The sequence below is a fragment of the Salvelinus sp. IW2-2015 genome, unplaced genomic scaffold (assembly GCF_002910315.2).
Source record: "Salvelinus sp. IW2-2015 unplaced genomic scaffold, ASM291031v2 Un_scaffold1571, whole genome shotgun sequence".
Taxonomy (NCBI): Eukaryota; Metazoa; Chordata; class Actinopteri; order Salmoniformes; family Salmonidae; genus Salvelinus; species Salvelinus sp. IW2-2015.
The window spans coordinates 84,128-101,153 of NW_019942999.1; the positions used below are offsets into that span (position 1 = coordinate 84,128).

The 17,026-nt window shown below is 40.7% G+C and overlaps 1 protein-coding gene across 1 annotated transcript; it reads right to left on the reverse strand.

Moving 5' to 3' along the window:
* Window positions 1-2,521: 2,521 nt before the first annotated feature.
* Window positions 2,522-5,008, reverse strand: LOC112071288 (hepatocyte nuclear factor 3-beta). Its single transcript, XM_024138755.2, has 2 exons — window positions 4,743-5,008; window positions 2,522-3,955 (listed from the first exon to the last, which is right to left on the reverse strand). The coding sequence occupies exons 1-2, from the start codon at window positions 4,812-4,814 to the stop codon at window positions 2,765-2,767; spliced, it is 1,263 nt and encodes a 420-aa protein (XP_023994523.1). The 5' UTR covers window positions 4,815-5,008; the 3' UTR covers window positions 2,522-2,764.
* Between the last annotated feature and the right edge of the window lie 12,018 nt (window positions 5,009-17,026).

Genomic DNA, 17,026 nt, shown 5'->3' on the forward strand with positions numbered 1-17,026 from the left:
GGTGACGTCCTCTTCAAAGTTTACACTCCTGCAATTTGGTTGTGCATGTACTTCCTATATTGTGGGCATAGCCTACACTCCATTGTTTACTGCCTTTGTTTATTCGCAGATCACGGGTGTTTAAAGTACGATTTGTGAGAGGGACTGGAGAATAAACGCATGCACCCTTTACGTGTTCAGAAGGTGAAGCAGTGTCCTATCTGGCAAAGGGACAAACTCCCTGCCCTTAGATTTCTAAGTACACCAGTACGTGGCTTGGTATCCCCCGGTACGTGGAGGAAAATAATTGGTGTCTTGCCGTTTTGGGAATGTAAGGATTTTGAATCATGTCGACTATAACTATATCTTATCTTTAGGCTCATTGAGAAGGCATCTCTCAGTAGTTTAAAAGTACCCCTAGACAATGGCTTAGTGATACAGAAGAAAGCAGGCGGAGCATCACATTCAGTAGACTGTTCTCAATCAGCCCCCTTCCCCACAACTATTCTCTGACCCCACGGGACACTTTTATGTGATAATGAAACACATTTCATCCAAAGATCTCAACATGAGTGTGTCTTCCATCAGGAGGGACTCACCCTGTGTGTGTGTGTGTGGTGTGTGTGTGTGTGTGTGTGTGTGTTGTGTGTGTGTGTGTGTGTGTGTGTGTGTGTGTGTGTGTGTGTGTGGTGTGTGTGTGTGTGTGTGTGTGGTGTTGTGCCGTGCGTGCAGTGCCGTGCGTGCGTGCGTGCGTGCGTGCGCGATTTACTGATGAATACGTTTCATAATGCATTTTAAGGTTGTAACATGACTAAAGACATGACTAAAGCAAAAGCCGTGTGCCGAGGTAATTACTTGTATAGGCCTAGTAATTATTAATATAATAATATAATAAAGCCCTTATCGCATGAAGAACATTTGAACATTGCTGTTGTTGTTTCTGCTATCTGACATTGAGCCGCCCCTAACTGTTGTTGAGATCACGTTTGAAAAGATCGTTAGCATAATATTATGATAGAAAACACATGCCTGTGTTGAGCTGAGCTGGATATTGTTGTTTGGTGCACTTCGATCTCATAGCTTGACTGCTTGTGACCATTTCCAACGCCTATCCTTGTCTCTGCCCTCCATCCACCCCTATTTCACCACTGTCACTTGGAATCAAAGTTTGTAACATATCCTACAGCAAGTTAATATACGTTTCCTCCTCATATATATATATATATTATGTTGTTTGCTAAATATCTAGTAGCCATGTGGATAAATAGGCCCATTTTTCTGGTTTCTTTCGCGTAGGAATTGTGTGAATATGAATTATATCATAATTTGCGTAATGATCATGTGGATGGGATCATTCATTCTGTTTGACCTGACAAAGATCGTTGTCAGTGATTGGCCAAGTCGCAATTGTAAATGAGAACTTGTTCTCAACTTGCCTACCTGGTTAAATAAAGATGAAATAAATAAAATAAAAAATAGAATTTGGGAGCATATTCAGTGAGCGGGCCTTCCTATTATTTTTCAAGTAGGCTACAGCACCCTAATTAGTATTTATATGAATTTCATTAACATTTTAAATATGACAATATGATAGATGGAATTAAATGAAACATCTTTGGCCAAAGTGAGAATGGTCCACTTGTCACCCATGGGAGGCACAAAGAAACACTTATAAGATAGTTGTAAGACTTTTTTTTATCTCAGCGAAATGAAGGTGCAGATTAATAACTGCAATCCAACATTTGAAAGAAATCGTAAATGTTCGATATTGTGCATAAACCTAGTGCTTGCCTCTCTTTTTCTACTCTTATATTGACATATTGGCCATGTTTTTTTGTCATTGTCAACATTTTGCCACTTATCAATAGGCCTATAGTTTGCTCTTTATGTTTTCGAAAATGGTTTGGTCATTGAGAGGATCAAAACCTTTTTTCCCTCCATCCTCACTACACAACTAGATTATCAGTATCGTTATGAGCACACAGGTCACCAAATAAAATGCGCCTTTTTCGTGGTGTTTAAAGATGTAACTCCTCCTAAATATGATTTTATTGGACACAACGGAACACTTTTATAAGAGTGAAGACCTGATGTTGATATTTTCAATATGAAAAAAATATTGTCATCTTAAAATATTAGACATATCTGAAGCTGCCACTGCTGCATATTACTAGGTCTACTACTACAACTACTACAACTACTACTACTACTACTACTACCAATGCTACTAATACTACTAATACTACTACTAATAATAATAATAATACCAATGCTACTAATATTACTAATACTACTACTACTACTACTAATAATAATAATAGGCCTATTATTTTATTGATGCGTAATAGGCCTAGACCAACTGTGTAAATAACAAAATTGTGTTCAGAAAAAAAATCCAAATAACACTTTAATATAGATTCTGTTCTTGTCGTCAACTACAAGAACACACATTTACAAGCCATAAATAAGAATTACACAAATGATTGAAGAACTTCAGTCTCCCACGATGCATTTAAATTCATTTAAGAAACCCGGTAGGTAGGGCCTATACAGATGCATTTTACACTAGGCTTATTGTCTTTTGGTCCATTCTTAACGCCGCATTTTGAACAGATTTTGTCACATTATTATTAACATCCCTTTACAAAATAATTACTAAACCAACTTGACAACTAAATCAGTGGGAAACGTCAAAAATATCTTGAATAGTCCTACATGCACAAACTATCATTTTACAAATGTACAAATTGCTGGAAAGTGTCCGTTTTCTGTTTGGGGACAGAGTTTATGAAGAGTTCATAATAGGCCTGGAGTAGACGCCTTGATAGTAAGATGCGTCAGCGGGTATTGACGAGGAATCTAAGCCCATTTTTCCCATTGAACCCATGGATAGGGCCCCGGCCATGGGGGAACCGTAGCCGGAATAGTGCATCACCTGCTCGTAAGTCTTTAGGTCCATTTTGTGATGCTGTTGCTCCGAGGACATGAGGTTGTTGATGGAGAAGGGGTGGTTGAACGAGTAGTGATGCTCGGGTTTCAGGTGCGCTTCGTGTGCGAGGACCGAGTCATGCTGGGACATGAGGTGCCCATGCACCTGGGAGTGGGACACCGGTGAGGCGGCGTGCTCGGGACTCAGAGCCTGAATCGACTTCATGTCTGACAGAGACCTTTTGTGATCGTTGGGGGAGGAGTTGGAATGGGGGGACTCGTTGCCGTTGCAACTCTCCGAGCTGCTGTTCGAGCCGCCCTCGGATGTCTTCCTTCCTGACTCCTTGCACATCTTCTTTTGGCCGTCACACTTAAACCGCTTCTGCCTCCTCAGATAACAGCCGTTCTCGAACATGTTCCCCGAATCCGGGTGGAGGGTCCAAAACGAGCCCTTACCGGGTTTATCCGGAGATCTAGGCACTTTGAGGAAACAATCATTGAACGATAGAGAATGGCGAATTGAGTTCTGCCAGCGTTGCTGGTTCTGTCGGTAAAACGGGAAAAGATCCATGATCCACTGATAGACCTCGGCCAGCGTCAGCATCTTGCTGGGGGACTGTTGGATAGCCATAGTGATGAGAGAAATGTAAGAGTACGGGGGCTTGGCGTGAGTGTAGCTCCTCCGGTATGTCTTGGGGTCCCTAGATCTGTTGATGCTGGACTGTCCATACATGGGGCTCATGGCGTTCATGTTGGCGTAGGACGTAAGGTTCATGGACGGAGGCTGCGCGGTCATGGGGCTCATGCTGGGACTGAGCGTGGCGCTCATGGCTGTCATGCCAGCGGTCATGCCAGCGCCCATGCCGTTCATGGCTCCGGTGCCCGGTGACATTCCGGTCATGGAGGGGCTCATGGCCGTGTTGACATAGGACATGTTCATGGGGTTGGCTGCCATGTTGCCCGTGGTGCTCATGCCCGACATGCTCATGTAGGTGTTCATTGAGTTCATGCCCAGGCCTGTGTTCATGTTGCCAACCGAGGTGTAACACTGGAAAGCAAGACAGAAAACAAGTATTGTTAGTATTGATAGTATTGTTAGTATTGTTAGCCTGTTTGAGATGTTCTGGAAGGGTCGATAGTGTTCATGTGTAGTGAACCTAATAAAGCTATAATAATAACATAATATCAAATATATCAGCAAAATAATAATAACAACCAGCAACACTATGATAATCAGTATTATTAAAATGGTAAACATAAATGATCGAAATTGATGTTAAAGCAAGCAATCCCGGCGCAGTTCCATCTTCTGAAATCCAATGCTAAATTTGGTAAAGCAAATTGCTTGACAGAAATATAAATTTCACTCGATGATGTGACCAATAGCTTAAATGTCTAGCCTACATCAAGCAAGTAAAAACGAAGAATTGTCACCACATTTTACGTCCGGTAATCAGCTTAAATACAAAGAGAAAATTGATTAAATTGTTCTAGTGTGTGGACAATATTATAGAACCTCCAACACAAATATTTGAATTCATCGTTCACCAATCAAAACGGTTAAACAAATGTTTGCTCATTGGGTAAAATGACACAACTATGTATGATTTTGTAAAGATAAATGTAGACATATGGAATTACAATCTGAGTAAAAAGTTTTCCCTACATGTCAAGCACAACTTCGTTAGGATAGTGCCGTGCGTAGAGATGGGGCAGGATTTGGAGGCGCCTCAAGTCAATATTTGATCACAAAGTTAATATTATCTCTGGGCTAATATTGAGTTGTATAAAATGGGATCGGCTGTAGACGAAAAAAAGATATTTAAGGTACCCACCTCGGGCTCTCCGTAGTAGGTGCTCCAGTCTGTGTGTTCGTGTCCTTCCATTTTAACTGCTCCAAGCATCATGGAAGTTCCGAATAGTTGTCAAACCGTTTCTCCGCAGAAGAAATGGCAAAACTCGCTCTAACAAACGGTGATTTGGGACCACGGGGTATTCGGGTCGTTGGTAGGATCCTTAGTCAAGGACTGGCGCATGTGTGTCTTTCAGCCAGCCGTGCCCACGGGCGCTGAAAAGCGTCTGATGATGACCGGAGTTCAAATGACGTTCCGAGCTGGCTGTAAACGCTATGATATAGCTCTGTGCGCCAGGCGAGCCTCCAATCCCTACTTCTTCACTTGCCCTATTTGAATAATCTCCTCACACCTAGGCGCGAGACTCATCGACTTGCCCCCCTATTGTACACCTGCACTGAATAAAAAGAACAGTCTCATATAAAAAATATTCATTTTAATCTTATTGAATTTCAGAAGGGGGGGGGGGTAATTGCTGCTTTGGCGCTGCTTTTTTTTTATCATGCGTTATTTCTCTTGTGATGTTCTTTTCAGACGTTGCTTGAAAAAGGAATTTAAATGCATCTTAATTGTTTTTCTTCCCCTCCACCAAGGACCTAGAATTAGTTGAGTATTTGACGAGGTAATGTACTATTTCATTAGTCTACTCGATCTTATCGAAGTCTACTCCATCTTAAGCCACCCAATTTCATATAGCTTTGGTAAAGTGATAGAGAACTTATTTAGTTTAAGTTTGATCCATTAGTCTGAATCATTCGTAGCCTAAGCAATTCAGGTTTCACAACCAGTTTTACGGTAAAAACTTATATTACTGTCCCCTTAAGAATAATATTGATATTTTCAACCTCAATTGCAAGCAATAACAACATATGGCCATAATATGTAGCCTATATCAAAACATATTGCCACGTTTTTGCATTTTATAATTTCAAGGTAATTTTCACTTGATAGGTTCTATTGCTATTGAATGTGTGGACTAAAATAGGCCAGAGAAAGTGTCGTCCGTGAACGCGCGCGTGTGTCAAGGTGTGGACTAAAATAGGCCAGAGAAAGTGTCGTCCGTGAACGCGCGCGTGTGTCAAGGTGTGGACTATTGATTTCCCAGGACACAAGCGCTGCTGTTAGCTAGATACCTTAAACAAAGTAAAGTTTATTCAATGTGTTTGAGCACGGACAATTTAACGGATTGCCTCGATGTCGGCTGATAGGCTTTAGGTAAAAAGTAAGAATGATTTAGGCTAGAATAAAAATCAATCCAGCCACTAACGAATTTACATTTTGGTGTAGCCTAGGGAATAGGGAATGGCCTATTTGAAATTATAAAATAAAAACAAAGTACAACAAATATGAAAAATAAACATTTAAAATCATGGCAGATAAATGACAAATAGGCCTAATCAGTAATAACATGTTCCATGTTTTTTTCACTGTAGATTTCATAAAACATAATTATAACGACCATGTCTTAAGGTTTCTTTATTATTTTGAATTATTTATATGTTTTTGTAATAATTTATTAGTGTTGTGCGCTAGAACAATTAGAGGAAGATTTACGTTTCAGCGCCCTCTCTTGGTTATATTTATCCAACAATAATTGTTACTGGTGCATTAGACTACTTACAGAAAACAACACCCTCTAAAATCTCTATAGCCTATCGTTACTTTAATTAATCAACTAGCCTATAGAATAACTTCCTATCTTATTTACCGGATCAAAGTGAGGACACAGAATGGTGCCAGCCACGTGCCGTTGGTTGAACATCTATTTGACTGCATATAGATGTAAGAGCATAACTATCGGTAAAAACCCATTAGTAAAGGAGAGTAAACCATTCCGTGTTGACGTGGGGACAACAGACCGTCTGCTTAACTTGGAAATGAGATCATGACCACCCCTTGGTGTGTTTAAGGACCACATAGCCTACACATTCAACACAGTTACTTCCATTTATTGAGAGGCATAATATAAGCCGAAATCTTCATGGTATAGACATTGAAAAGTATTGTTCTTATAAAAAATGTAATTATTCTTTTTTGCATTACAGTGTTTTAAAAAGCTGAGCATTGCAATATTCATACTGACGTTGTTGGATCACTTCAGGTGCTATCTAGAACCTAGAAGGGTTCTTAGGCTGAAGGTCCTCATAGGAGAAACCTTTGAAAACCCCTTTTTGGGTCAAGGTAGAACCCTTTCCACAGAGGGTTCTACACAGAACCCAAAAGTGTATTTTTATTTAACAAGGCAGGTAGGTTAAGAACAAATTCTTATTTATAATGACGGCCTAGGAACAGTGGGTTAACTGCCTTGTTCAGGGGCAGAAAGACAGATTTTTACCTTGTCAGCAGTCGTTCTGTTACTGGCCCATCGCTCTAACCACTAGGCTACCTGCCTGGAACCCAAAAAGGTTTTACCTGGAACCAAAAAGGGTTTCGTATGGGGACAGCCAAAGAACCCTTTTGGAAACCTTTTTTATAAGAGTGTTGAGTTCTGAATACATTGTGTCCATGACAACTATATGTCATTGACCTCTTTCCCAACTGTACATAAATATGGTAAAATGTGACTGGCCATATTATCACAAAGTAATGTTCATAAAAAACATGCTATAGAAGACAATATGACCAATGTTCTTGTAAAATATTTAGCTAATCCCGGAGTTAAATGTTAACCAGCGTATCCCCTCCACATGTCTTCTCATGTGGTCACACATTTGTTCATTACTATAAAAACAAAAACTATAATATAACATTATTATGTCCATATTGATTGATTGGGAAAAAGATGCACTGAATACAACACAGGGGATAACACAGGGGATAACACAGATAACACGGATAACACGTTACAGCAAAAATCACTTGTTTCCAACCTGGTCCCTGATGGAAAACACACAATACAGACTAAACACATTAATCAGTACAAAACAGCACAATACAACATATAACAAATACATCAATCAATAATAAAATAGTCAACCTATCCTCATCTCATCATTTGTCTAAAAACATTACACATCAATATTTTTAGATCATTATTTAATATATATATATATATAACAGCTAAAATGGCCTCTGGGCCAGACCTCTGGGCCAGACCTCTGCCTGCAACAATGGATGTAGACCATTTTAACAAACTTGCATATGCATCAATCCTTTGTCATGTGTGAGATGGAGGTGAGTGCAATAATAATTTGTCCAATGGGTGACAGAAAAGGATATCCCACTTTTTTTTCACCTTTTCCAGAAGGGGTGGTGCTATAGTACTTCAGCGCTGGCATTGCAGTATCCCGCTAGCTGGTACTCACCTTTCTGCCACCATACAAGAGGAATGCTGGTTGTACAATATGTTACATGGCCAGTCTCACTAGGGACTCTACAAACTGCATGGTATTGGATCTTTATGGTTCAGGGTCTTTAAAAACTGGATGGTACTGGATGGTAAGCTTCACATCAGGGCACATTATGCTTTGATTTTATGGAGATTTTGGCTTTTATTCTCAGCCAATTTGATATTCATACCAGGTACTGGAAGCTAAGGGGATATGGCAGCTCTTGGGGGATAGGCTACATGTATTTCTTGTCTGCCCCCATGAATGAAACATTGAATATGAATTTAAGTCTCTCACCCACAGGTGCACAGCTCCAGCCTTCAAAGGCCGCTTTCAAACACTGTGGCCCTAACGTACCGGAGTTGAACACTCCAGTCCTTACCACACTTGAGATTCCCTTGTGGACCAATGGAAAGGTGACAGTCTGACACCTGGCTGTGCTATTACAACACACCTTCAATTACATAATCATATCGTGTCATCCTATCACGTCATCATATCACGCCATCATATCACAAAGCCTAGTTCTCTGGATCCCCTTCGCCTCAGGGTAATCCTAAGAGGTACTTGGAAACAGAGCTGGGCTGGGGGATGGAAACTGGGTGCGCTCCTCTCTGCTCTGTGAGAAAGGTAGGACCATCTAACATTCCTTCAAACACCCAGAAGTTGTTGGCAGAAATGTGTTGCTTCAAGCTTCGCTTTCAGAGTAGGATTTCTTGCCACTGTACTGCTTCAGTTTTCAGCGAGCTTTAAAGATTCACTTTAGTTTCCCCCTTTTCGAGTTTTTGTTGCCGTACCTCATACAAAACACCGGGGCCAATAAGTTAAGCCTGTGATTTGTAAAAATAAAATTAATAAAGAGAGCCTCTTTCTTCGGAAAGCGATGGAAAAATGTTTGCTGCCAAGTGCCTGTGGTGACAGTAAACATTCCAGAACAGACCCGGAGTTTGGACTTCCCATTATCTGCCACAGCTGTGACAACGCTTGTTGGCTGCAGGTTTGCGGCTTGCCACAGTGTGTTTACCTGGAAATGAATCTGAAAAGCAACTAGACTGGGAAGACACACAACCCGGCTAAATAAATAGGAAGGACAGCCATAGTGATGTGATTCAGAGGGAGGGGGCAGCAGTTATTGCACCGACTCACCCCACTGGGTCCTGGGGCAAACACTGGCACAAATGGACTAAGGATTTCCTCAAATACGCACCTTTGGATATTGAGAGGAATGCGCTCGGGAATGCCACGCAATAGCCTACGTTTTATGTGTGCTGTATCCAGGGCCTGGCAATTTCATTTGTGATACTTTTCTCTTGTCATGTAAAAAGGAGGCCTAAGCTGAGTGATGATCTGTATCGATCCAACTAGGTGTTTGTCTACCCAGTGGACCACAGGAGGAAATATCCTGGGACCCAACATCTTGAGAGTGGCTAACATCAGATGGCATCTCAAAAATGTTAAGAGAAAAGGACTTACAGTAATACAAGGACATAATACAACAAGAACTACAGAGTGTACAAAACATTAGGAACACCTTCCTAATAGTGAGTTGCACCCCCCTATGACCTCAGAACAGCTTTAATTCTTCGGGCACGGACTCTACAAGGTGTCGAAAGCACATATACACAATCCAAGTCTGATTTGTCTCAAGGCTTAACAATCCTTCTTTAACCTGTCTCATCCCCTTCATCTACACTGATTTGATGTGGATTTAACAGGTGACATCAATAAGGGATCATATTTTTCACCTGGATTCACCTGGTCAATCTATGTCTTGGAAAAAGCAGGTGTTCCTAATGTTTTGTACACTCAGTGTATAATGTGTGGAGCATTATTTGTGAAGTTAGTTACTGAACAATTCTTATCTTTGTCTATGAGCCTCTATTTTTGCTAATACATTGTACAGTAGCTTAGACACAACACATTTGCATATTGCTCCAGATCTGATTATGTTATGTTAAACCATCTTAACTGATGTGTATTGGGCAAAATATTTAATATTGCCTAATTATCCATTGTTATTCATTAGAAGTGAACTGCAATGTCAATACACATTTAATCCTTGACAGAAGGCAATTAAACATGAGGCAAAGTAGTGCTATGCTAATTAACTTGGTGTGATCCCATGGGAAGAACTGTGTCTAATATCACTCCAACCAACCCTGATAATCAGTCAGCTAATGTCCTTCACACTCACCTGCCATGGTCTAAGAAAACAGGCACCAATCAGAAGGGCTGATTGGAAATGAATCCAACAGTTAATGGCCCATCTAATGGTAAACATTATCAAGGGATTTCTCAAAAAGCAGTTAACACCTGGTTGGATTCATAAATAGGGAATAGTTGGGGATCATATGATTCACCACATGCAGACATTTTGATAGTCTGAAACATAAAAGCTTATTGTAATCATCACAACGACTTGAGCTCTTGAAATCCATTGAGCTGAAGCTGAGAAACATCAGGGCCTTTAGAAAATATTCAGTTATACATCTGATGGCATTTGACCATTTCCTTTCCCACCAGTCCCATATCTGCATCTGTCCTGTCTCTATTCCAGGCTGATGGAAAACGTCATGTTTGGGATTATCTCTGACACAGCCACGGCTGACCTGAGCCTGCCACCAGAGACACAGAGCCTTTCATTTTGCTCTCCACTAGATCCCACTGCCTCAGAGGCAGAAATACATTTCCACAGCCACACCGGACGGACTACCTCTGTTTATAAGTAATGTGCGTGAGTTAASAGAATAAGGTGAAATGAAAAGATGGTGCATCTGTTGAGAGCTGACATACAGTACCAGTCAAAAGTTTGGACACACCTACTCATTCAAGGGTTTTTCTTTATTTTTACTCTACATTGTAGAATAATAGTGAAGAAATGATATAAAATAACACATATGGAATCATGTAGTAACCAAAAAAGTGTTCAACAAATCAAAATATATTTTAGATTTTAGATTCTTCAAAGTAGCACTCCATCACTCTCCTTCTTGGTCAAATAGCCTTTACATAGCCTGGAGGTGTGTTTGGGGTCATTGTCCTGTTGAAAAACAAGTGATAGTCCCACTCCCGAGTGGCGCAGCAGTCTAAGGCACTGCATCTCAATGCAAGAAGTGTCATTACAGTCCCTGGTTTGATTCCAGGCTGTATCACATCTGGCTGTGATTGGGAGTACAATAGGGTAGCGCACAATTGGCACAGCGCCGTCCGGGTTTGGCTGAGGGTAGGCCGTCATTGTAAATAAGAATTTGTTCTTAACTGACTTGCCTAGTTAAATAAGAATTGAAATAAGTGCAAACCAGATGGGATGGTGGTAGCCATGCTGGTTAAGTGTGCCTTGAATTCGAAATAAAATCACAGACAGTGTCACCAGCAAAGCACCTCCGCATCTCCTCTTCCATGCTTCACGGTGGGAAGACACATGCGTCTCACAAAGACACGGTGGTTAGAACCAAAAATCTCAAATTTGTACTCATTAGACCAAAGGACAGATTTTCACTGGTCTAATGTCCATTGCTTGTGTTTCTTGGCCCAAACAAGACTCTTCTTCTTATTGGTGTCCTTTAGTTGTGGTTTCTTTGCCGTAAATCGACCATGAAGGCCTGATTCACACAGTCTCCTCTGAACAGTTGATATTGAGATGCGTCTGTTACTTGAACTCTGTGAAGCATTTATTTGGGCTGCAATTGCTGAGGCTGGTAACTCTAATGAACTTATCCTCTGCAGAAGAGGTAACTCTGGGTCTTCCTTTCCTGTGGTGGTCCTCACGAGAGCCAGTTTCATCATAGCGCTTGATGGATTTTGCGACTGCACTTGAAGAAACTTTCAAAGTTCTTGACATTTTCCAGATTGACTGACCTTCATGTCTTGAAGTAATGATGGGCTGTCATTTCGCTTTGCTTATTTTACCAAATAGGACTATCTTCTGTATACCACCCCCACCTTGTCACAACACAACTGATTGCCTCAAACGCATTAAGAAGGAAAGAAATTCCACAAATGAACTTTTAACAAGACACACCTGTTAATTGAAATGCATTCCAGCTGACTACCTCATGAAGCTGTTTGAGAGAATGCTAAGAGAATGCCAAGAGTGTGCAAAGCTGTCATCAAGGCAAAGGGTGAAGAATCTCAACTATAAAATATACAGTATTTTGATTCGTTTAACACTTTTTTGGTCACTACATCATTCCATATGTGTTATTTCATAGTTTTGATGTCTTCACTATTATTCTACAATGTAGAAATCAGAAAAAATAAAGAAAAAACCTGGAATGTGTAGGTGTGTAAACTTTTGACTGGTACTGTATGTTCAGGAGTAGTCCAGCCTCCATCCTGTATTTTCCGGCAGCAATCCATATGTAGATGTGTATATGGGTCTTTTGTAGTGTTTACTGAGGAACATAGCGGGGGCCGGCTATGTAATGAAGAGGGCTCAAAGAGATCTCCCTATGTGTCAGTCCAGGAGCTCGGCGATAAAGCCTCCCTGCAACATAAGTGTCTGTGTTTGCTTACCCATGAACACCCTTGGCAGAGTCTTGGGGAGCCCGTAAATGTGGCCTTTTACAGGCCCTGACAGCTAACAGGCCATTGGCAAAAGAGGCCCAATGACACGGCCACTCAACAGATTAGCACCTCATCAGCCTCCTGCAGCTTGGAACAAATATGGCCCTGTCTCACATAAAACACAATGGGTCCGCCACTGCTAAACAGCCGCTCAGCAGGGGAGCCCCCCACAAAACTTCCTGCTCTGCCCTTTCTCCAGGCCGCAGCTGTACCAGGGGCCCTTCCCTTCCCCACCCCGACACCAATTGGCAAGATGTGTGTATTTCAGGTGAGCAAATATTGCCACTTGCCTGAGAGTTCAATGGCCATCCCTTTCAGGGGTTGCGTATTGTGCCTGCTTGCAGGAGGGTATATGTGTGGCCATCACAGCAGCCCTGCAAGGTCATGGGAAACCTTCAGCCACAGCTGGGCTCAGCAAATCTAACACTCCAATGTACTTCATCTGCATTTACTACCATTGAGGAAATCCTTCCTGACTTTATTTTTCCTTTCCTGCAGTCATCTCAAAATCATAATGGACATAGAACTGGTGTCATCCTCCATAGTCATGATACTGTAGTATATCAAGAAGTAAACCTGGACGTGCACTCTTTTGCATTCTTCTGCATTCTTCTGCATTCTTCTGACTCCAATGGTCAGATATTGCTTCTGGCATTGCATAGTGGAAACCTGACTTTAGTGACAAAACCCATGTTATGAATCCTAATTGATTATCTCTTCTCTAACTTACATGCTACTTTATTAGCCTTTAGGGAAAATGGGCACATACTTTATGCTACTGCCATGACTGGTAAAGAGACAGAGGAATTGAAAATTGATCTTGTCAGCCACTTGCCATTTAAAAAAAACCTTTGTCCCTAATACACATACGCAAAGGTGTAAATGACCCCAGTCGTTGCTTTCAATTCTCACCTGGACCTTAATGTGGGAAAAAGATAGGGGAAATAAATACTGTAGGCTGTGAGATTGGACTTTTGTCCTCCAGGAAGGACAGAGTAAACAAACATATAGGGAATGTTCAAAGACTACATAACTACAACTTTGAAATAAGCATGGTAGCTATGTCCGTTTATTTGTCGGTTTATACAATGTCTCATAGAATCTAACCAACTTAAAACATGTTTGTGATATCAGAGTACTAGTAGTTCATATGGTTAGGTGCGCTTTGGTTTCCTAGGCTGTCTGGTAAGGGTGGCTTAGTATATTTTGGATGGTTTATAATAGACTCTATATCCTACAAATTTTTTAAACAAGTATTTGAGTGTTTCAAGTTTCTTCACACTATGTCATTCTTGGACTGGCTAATCAGATGACGCGTGGCAGGATGGAAGGATGCTGAGAGCTGCAACACAATCTGTCCTGAGAGGAAGATTTCTGAATGGCAACGAAATGCTACTATCATCTTAAAGATATTTCTGATTAGTTTAGATAAGGACTAGGGCTATAACAAAGTGTATTGGGGCTCGTGGTGCTCTGTGATATAGTTTTGAGGCAGTTGTATCACCCAGAAGTCACTCAAGGCCTGTCCTGTCCCGAGAGGGTTCCCTCTGTCATCACACTGAAATGGAACTGGCCCACGGTGCAAACAAGATCTCTTCGCATCTCTCCCAAAGCCCAGACAAATCTTGTCTGTGAGGTGGTTTGCTGTTGTGTTGTTTGTTTGCTTGTTTGGTCTTATACCCATGGACACCTGGCATGGAGAAGGAAATGAGAAGAAGACGATAAGTGCAGTGAATCTCTTGAGCAAAGCTGGTCTAGTACAAATACAAGCAGACATGAGGACGTCGCGAAGACAGACGTCCATCTCCATGATCCTTTGTTACATGAAAAAAAATGAATGGATTTTTGTCACGTGAAATGCTTACTTGCAAGCCCTCCTCAACAATGCAGTAATACTAAGTCATATAAAAGAAATACACACAAGAAAATAAAAAGGTAATCACAAATGTGCTTGTGTAAGTGCATAGACACAAAGGGTATGTGAAGAGGGTCAATTGTAATATCTGCTGTGTAGAAAAAAATATAAATTTCAGTCATTTAATGTGTAATGAAACATACATATATTCACAATATATCACAATATATATTGTGTGCAATATAAGCTATCCTCATAGAGGCATATTCATTTTCTTTTGCTAAAGATGAAAGACATAATGAAGGACATTATAACCAGTGGTGTAGGAGCTAGAAACAGAGCTGCCATCTTATTAAAGTAATTCAGTAAAATGTACTTTGAGTACTTAAGTAGTTTTTTGGGGGGATATCTGTACTTCTTTACTATTTATATTTTTGACAACTTATACTCCACTACATTCCTACAGAAAATATGTACTTTTTACTCATACATTTGCCCTGACACTCAAAAGTTCAGGCAGGACAGCAATATGATTCTATTCACACAGCTATTAATATAACACATTGTCAACCCTTCTGCCTCTGATTTGGCAGACTCACTAAACACAAATATGGCACTTGTAAATTATGTCTGAGTGTTGGAAAATTGTGCAATCTGGTTTGCTTGATATAAGGAATTTGATGAATAGAATTTACTTTAAACTTTTAATACATCACTGTACTTAAGTGCATTTAAAACCAGATACTTTTAGACTTTTACTCAGGTAGTATTTTACTAGGTGATTTTCATTTTTACATGAGTAATTCTCTGTTGAGCTAATTATCTTTACTTTTACAATTTAGTACTTTTTCCACCACGGATTATAACCCCGTTCCACCCCCTCAGTTTGAGAGACATCGCAATCTTTATTGAAATTATATCTATTACATACAGTATTTTGTTAGAGCAATGCGTTGTTGGGAGTGTTTCACTGTACAGAATCCCGATTGAACCTGTGCTTCTCTGGGGCTACAGGCCCCTGACCTGACTATCCTCTTGTATAGAGCGACACCTGGTGACAAGGCAATGATGGGGTTTAATGATGTTGTTCAGTGTCCAGAGGAGGGAGCCATTATGCATTATATAAGAAATTGATCACTTGAAAAAAGGCTTACTCAATTCATGACCATCTCACGACCACTGGGGGCTACATATGGAGTTTATTACCTGAATTTATACAATATATACATACAAACCTGCCTGTATCTGGGCTCTCGCAAATCTTTTAAATCATTTTGATGGACTGCCAAGCCTTAGGCCTATATCATGAGTAACACTGGAATGGGTGTAAACCTTGGCTGGAGACTAGAGAGTGAGCCCAGATGGTTTAAATACAAAGTCATTGTATGGACCATTCCTGACATATGGGTAGGCATATTATAGGATACTTCATTTTGGTAAGAAATAACTTACAGTATTAGTCTGTAGTACAGAGTGATATTGAGAACTTTCGATGCTACTTTGTTCTCTTTATCCAGCAATGTTGTTTCAAGTGTGTTGCCATGATCTTTTTCTTTCCCTTCAAATAGTCGTGTGATTGATGATGTTTCTCATTGCAACCAATACAATCTATGGGAGAATCTCAATTGGTTTTGCTCAACTCCTATCGCCTCTCTTCCGTCTTCTCCTCGCCTGCTTTAGAAAAAGGTCAAAGGTAATCTAGGACCGGAGGCGAGGAGAGGAAACGGGAAACAAATGCACTCCGTATGAAATTAGACTCTCCGGGCGCGTTCCTCTGCCCAGGCGTTGCTGACCCATGCAAGATCTTACAACGCCTGGATAGGTATTTTACGTATCAGCTAACCACATGATGCTCGTGTTCCCATGCTCAGAAGTTGCATGCATCTACTAATGGTTGTGTTGTACATAATCGACTGTCGGGAACCAGATTGCTCTAACATATGATGTTGTTAGCTGATACTGATACAGACTTTTGCCTAATTGAGAATCTCCTTACCAACTGGGCACACACTGGTTGAATCAACGTTTTTTCCACGTCATTTCAATAGAATGACGTTGAACCAACGTGGAATAGACATTGAATTGACGTATGTGGCAATGAGTATCTTTTTCAAATTTAACTTAGGGAGAATCCCAATTGGTATTGTTCACCTCCTCTCTGTCCTCTCCTCGACACTTTGAAAAAGGTCAAAGGTAATCGAGGAGCCAAGGAGAGGAAACATGGAAACAAATGCGCTTATATGAAATGACTCTCCTTCTCCACTTGCACGTCATCAGGCAAATTACCTTTACAGGGGTGGAATCCCAAAATWATTTGTAAAGTTATAAACACKAATTAAACTAGTTGTGCAAGATAAAATAATAAATAGCGTATCATTTTTAAATATGTGCATGCATTTCTCCTCTGAGAAAACAACAGCCGATTCAAAGGAGATGTGGTGGATTTCAAAACGATTCTGAGATAGGGAGCCGAGAGGATACTCTTGTGCTTATTCGGTGCGAGGAGGCTATCGAGG

Bases quoted from the DNA above. Each gene is read 5' to 3' on its own strand.
- LOC112071288 (XM_024138755.2), bottom strand. From the start codon at position 4,814: ATGATGCTTGGAGCAGTTAAAATGGAAGGACACGAACACACAGACTGG. The intron at 3,956-4,742 runs GTGGGTACCTTA...CTTGCTTTCCAG, and splicing joins CCTACTACGGAGAGCCCGAG to TGTTACACCTCGGTTGGCAA.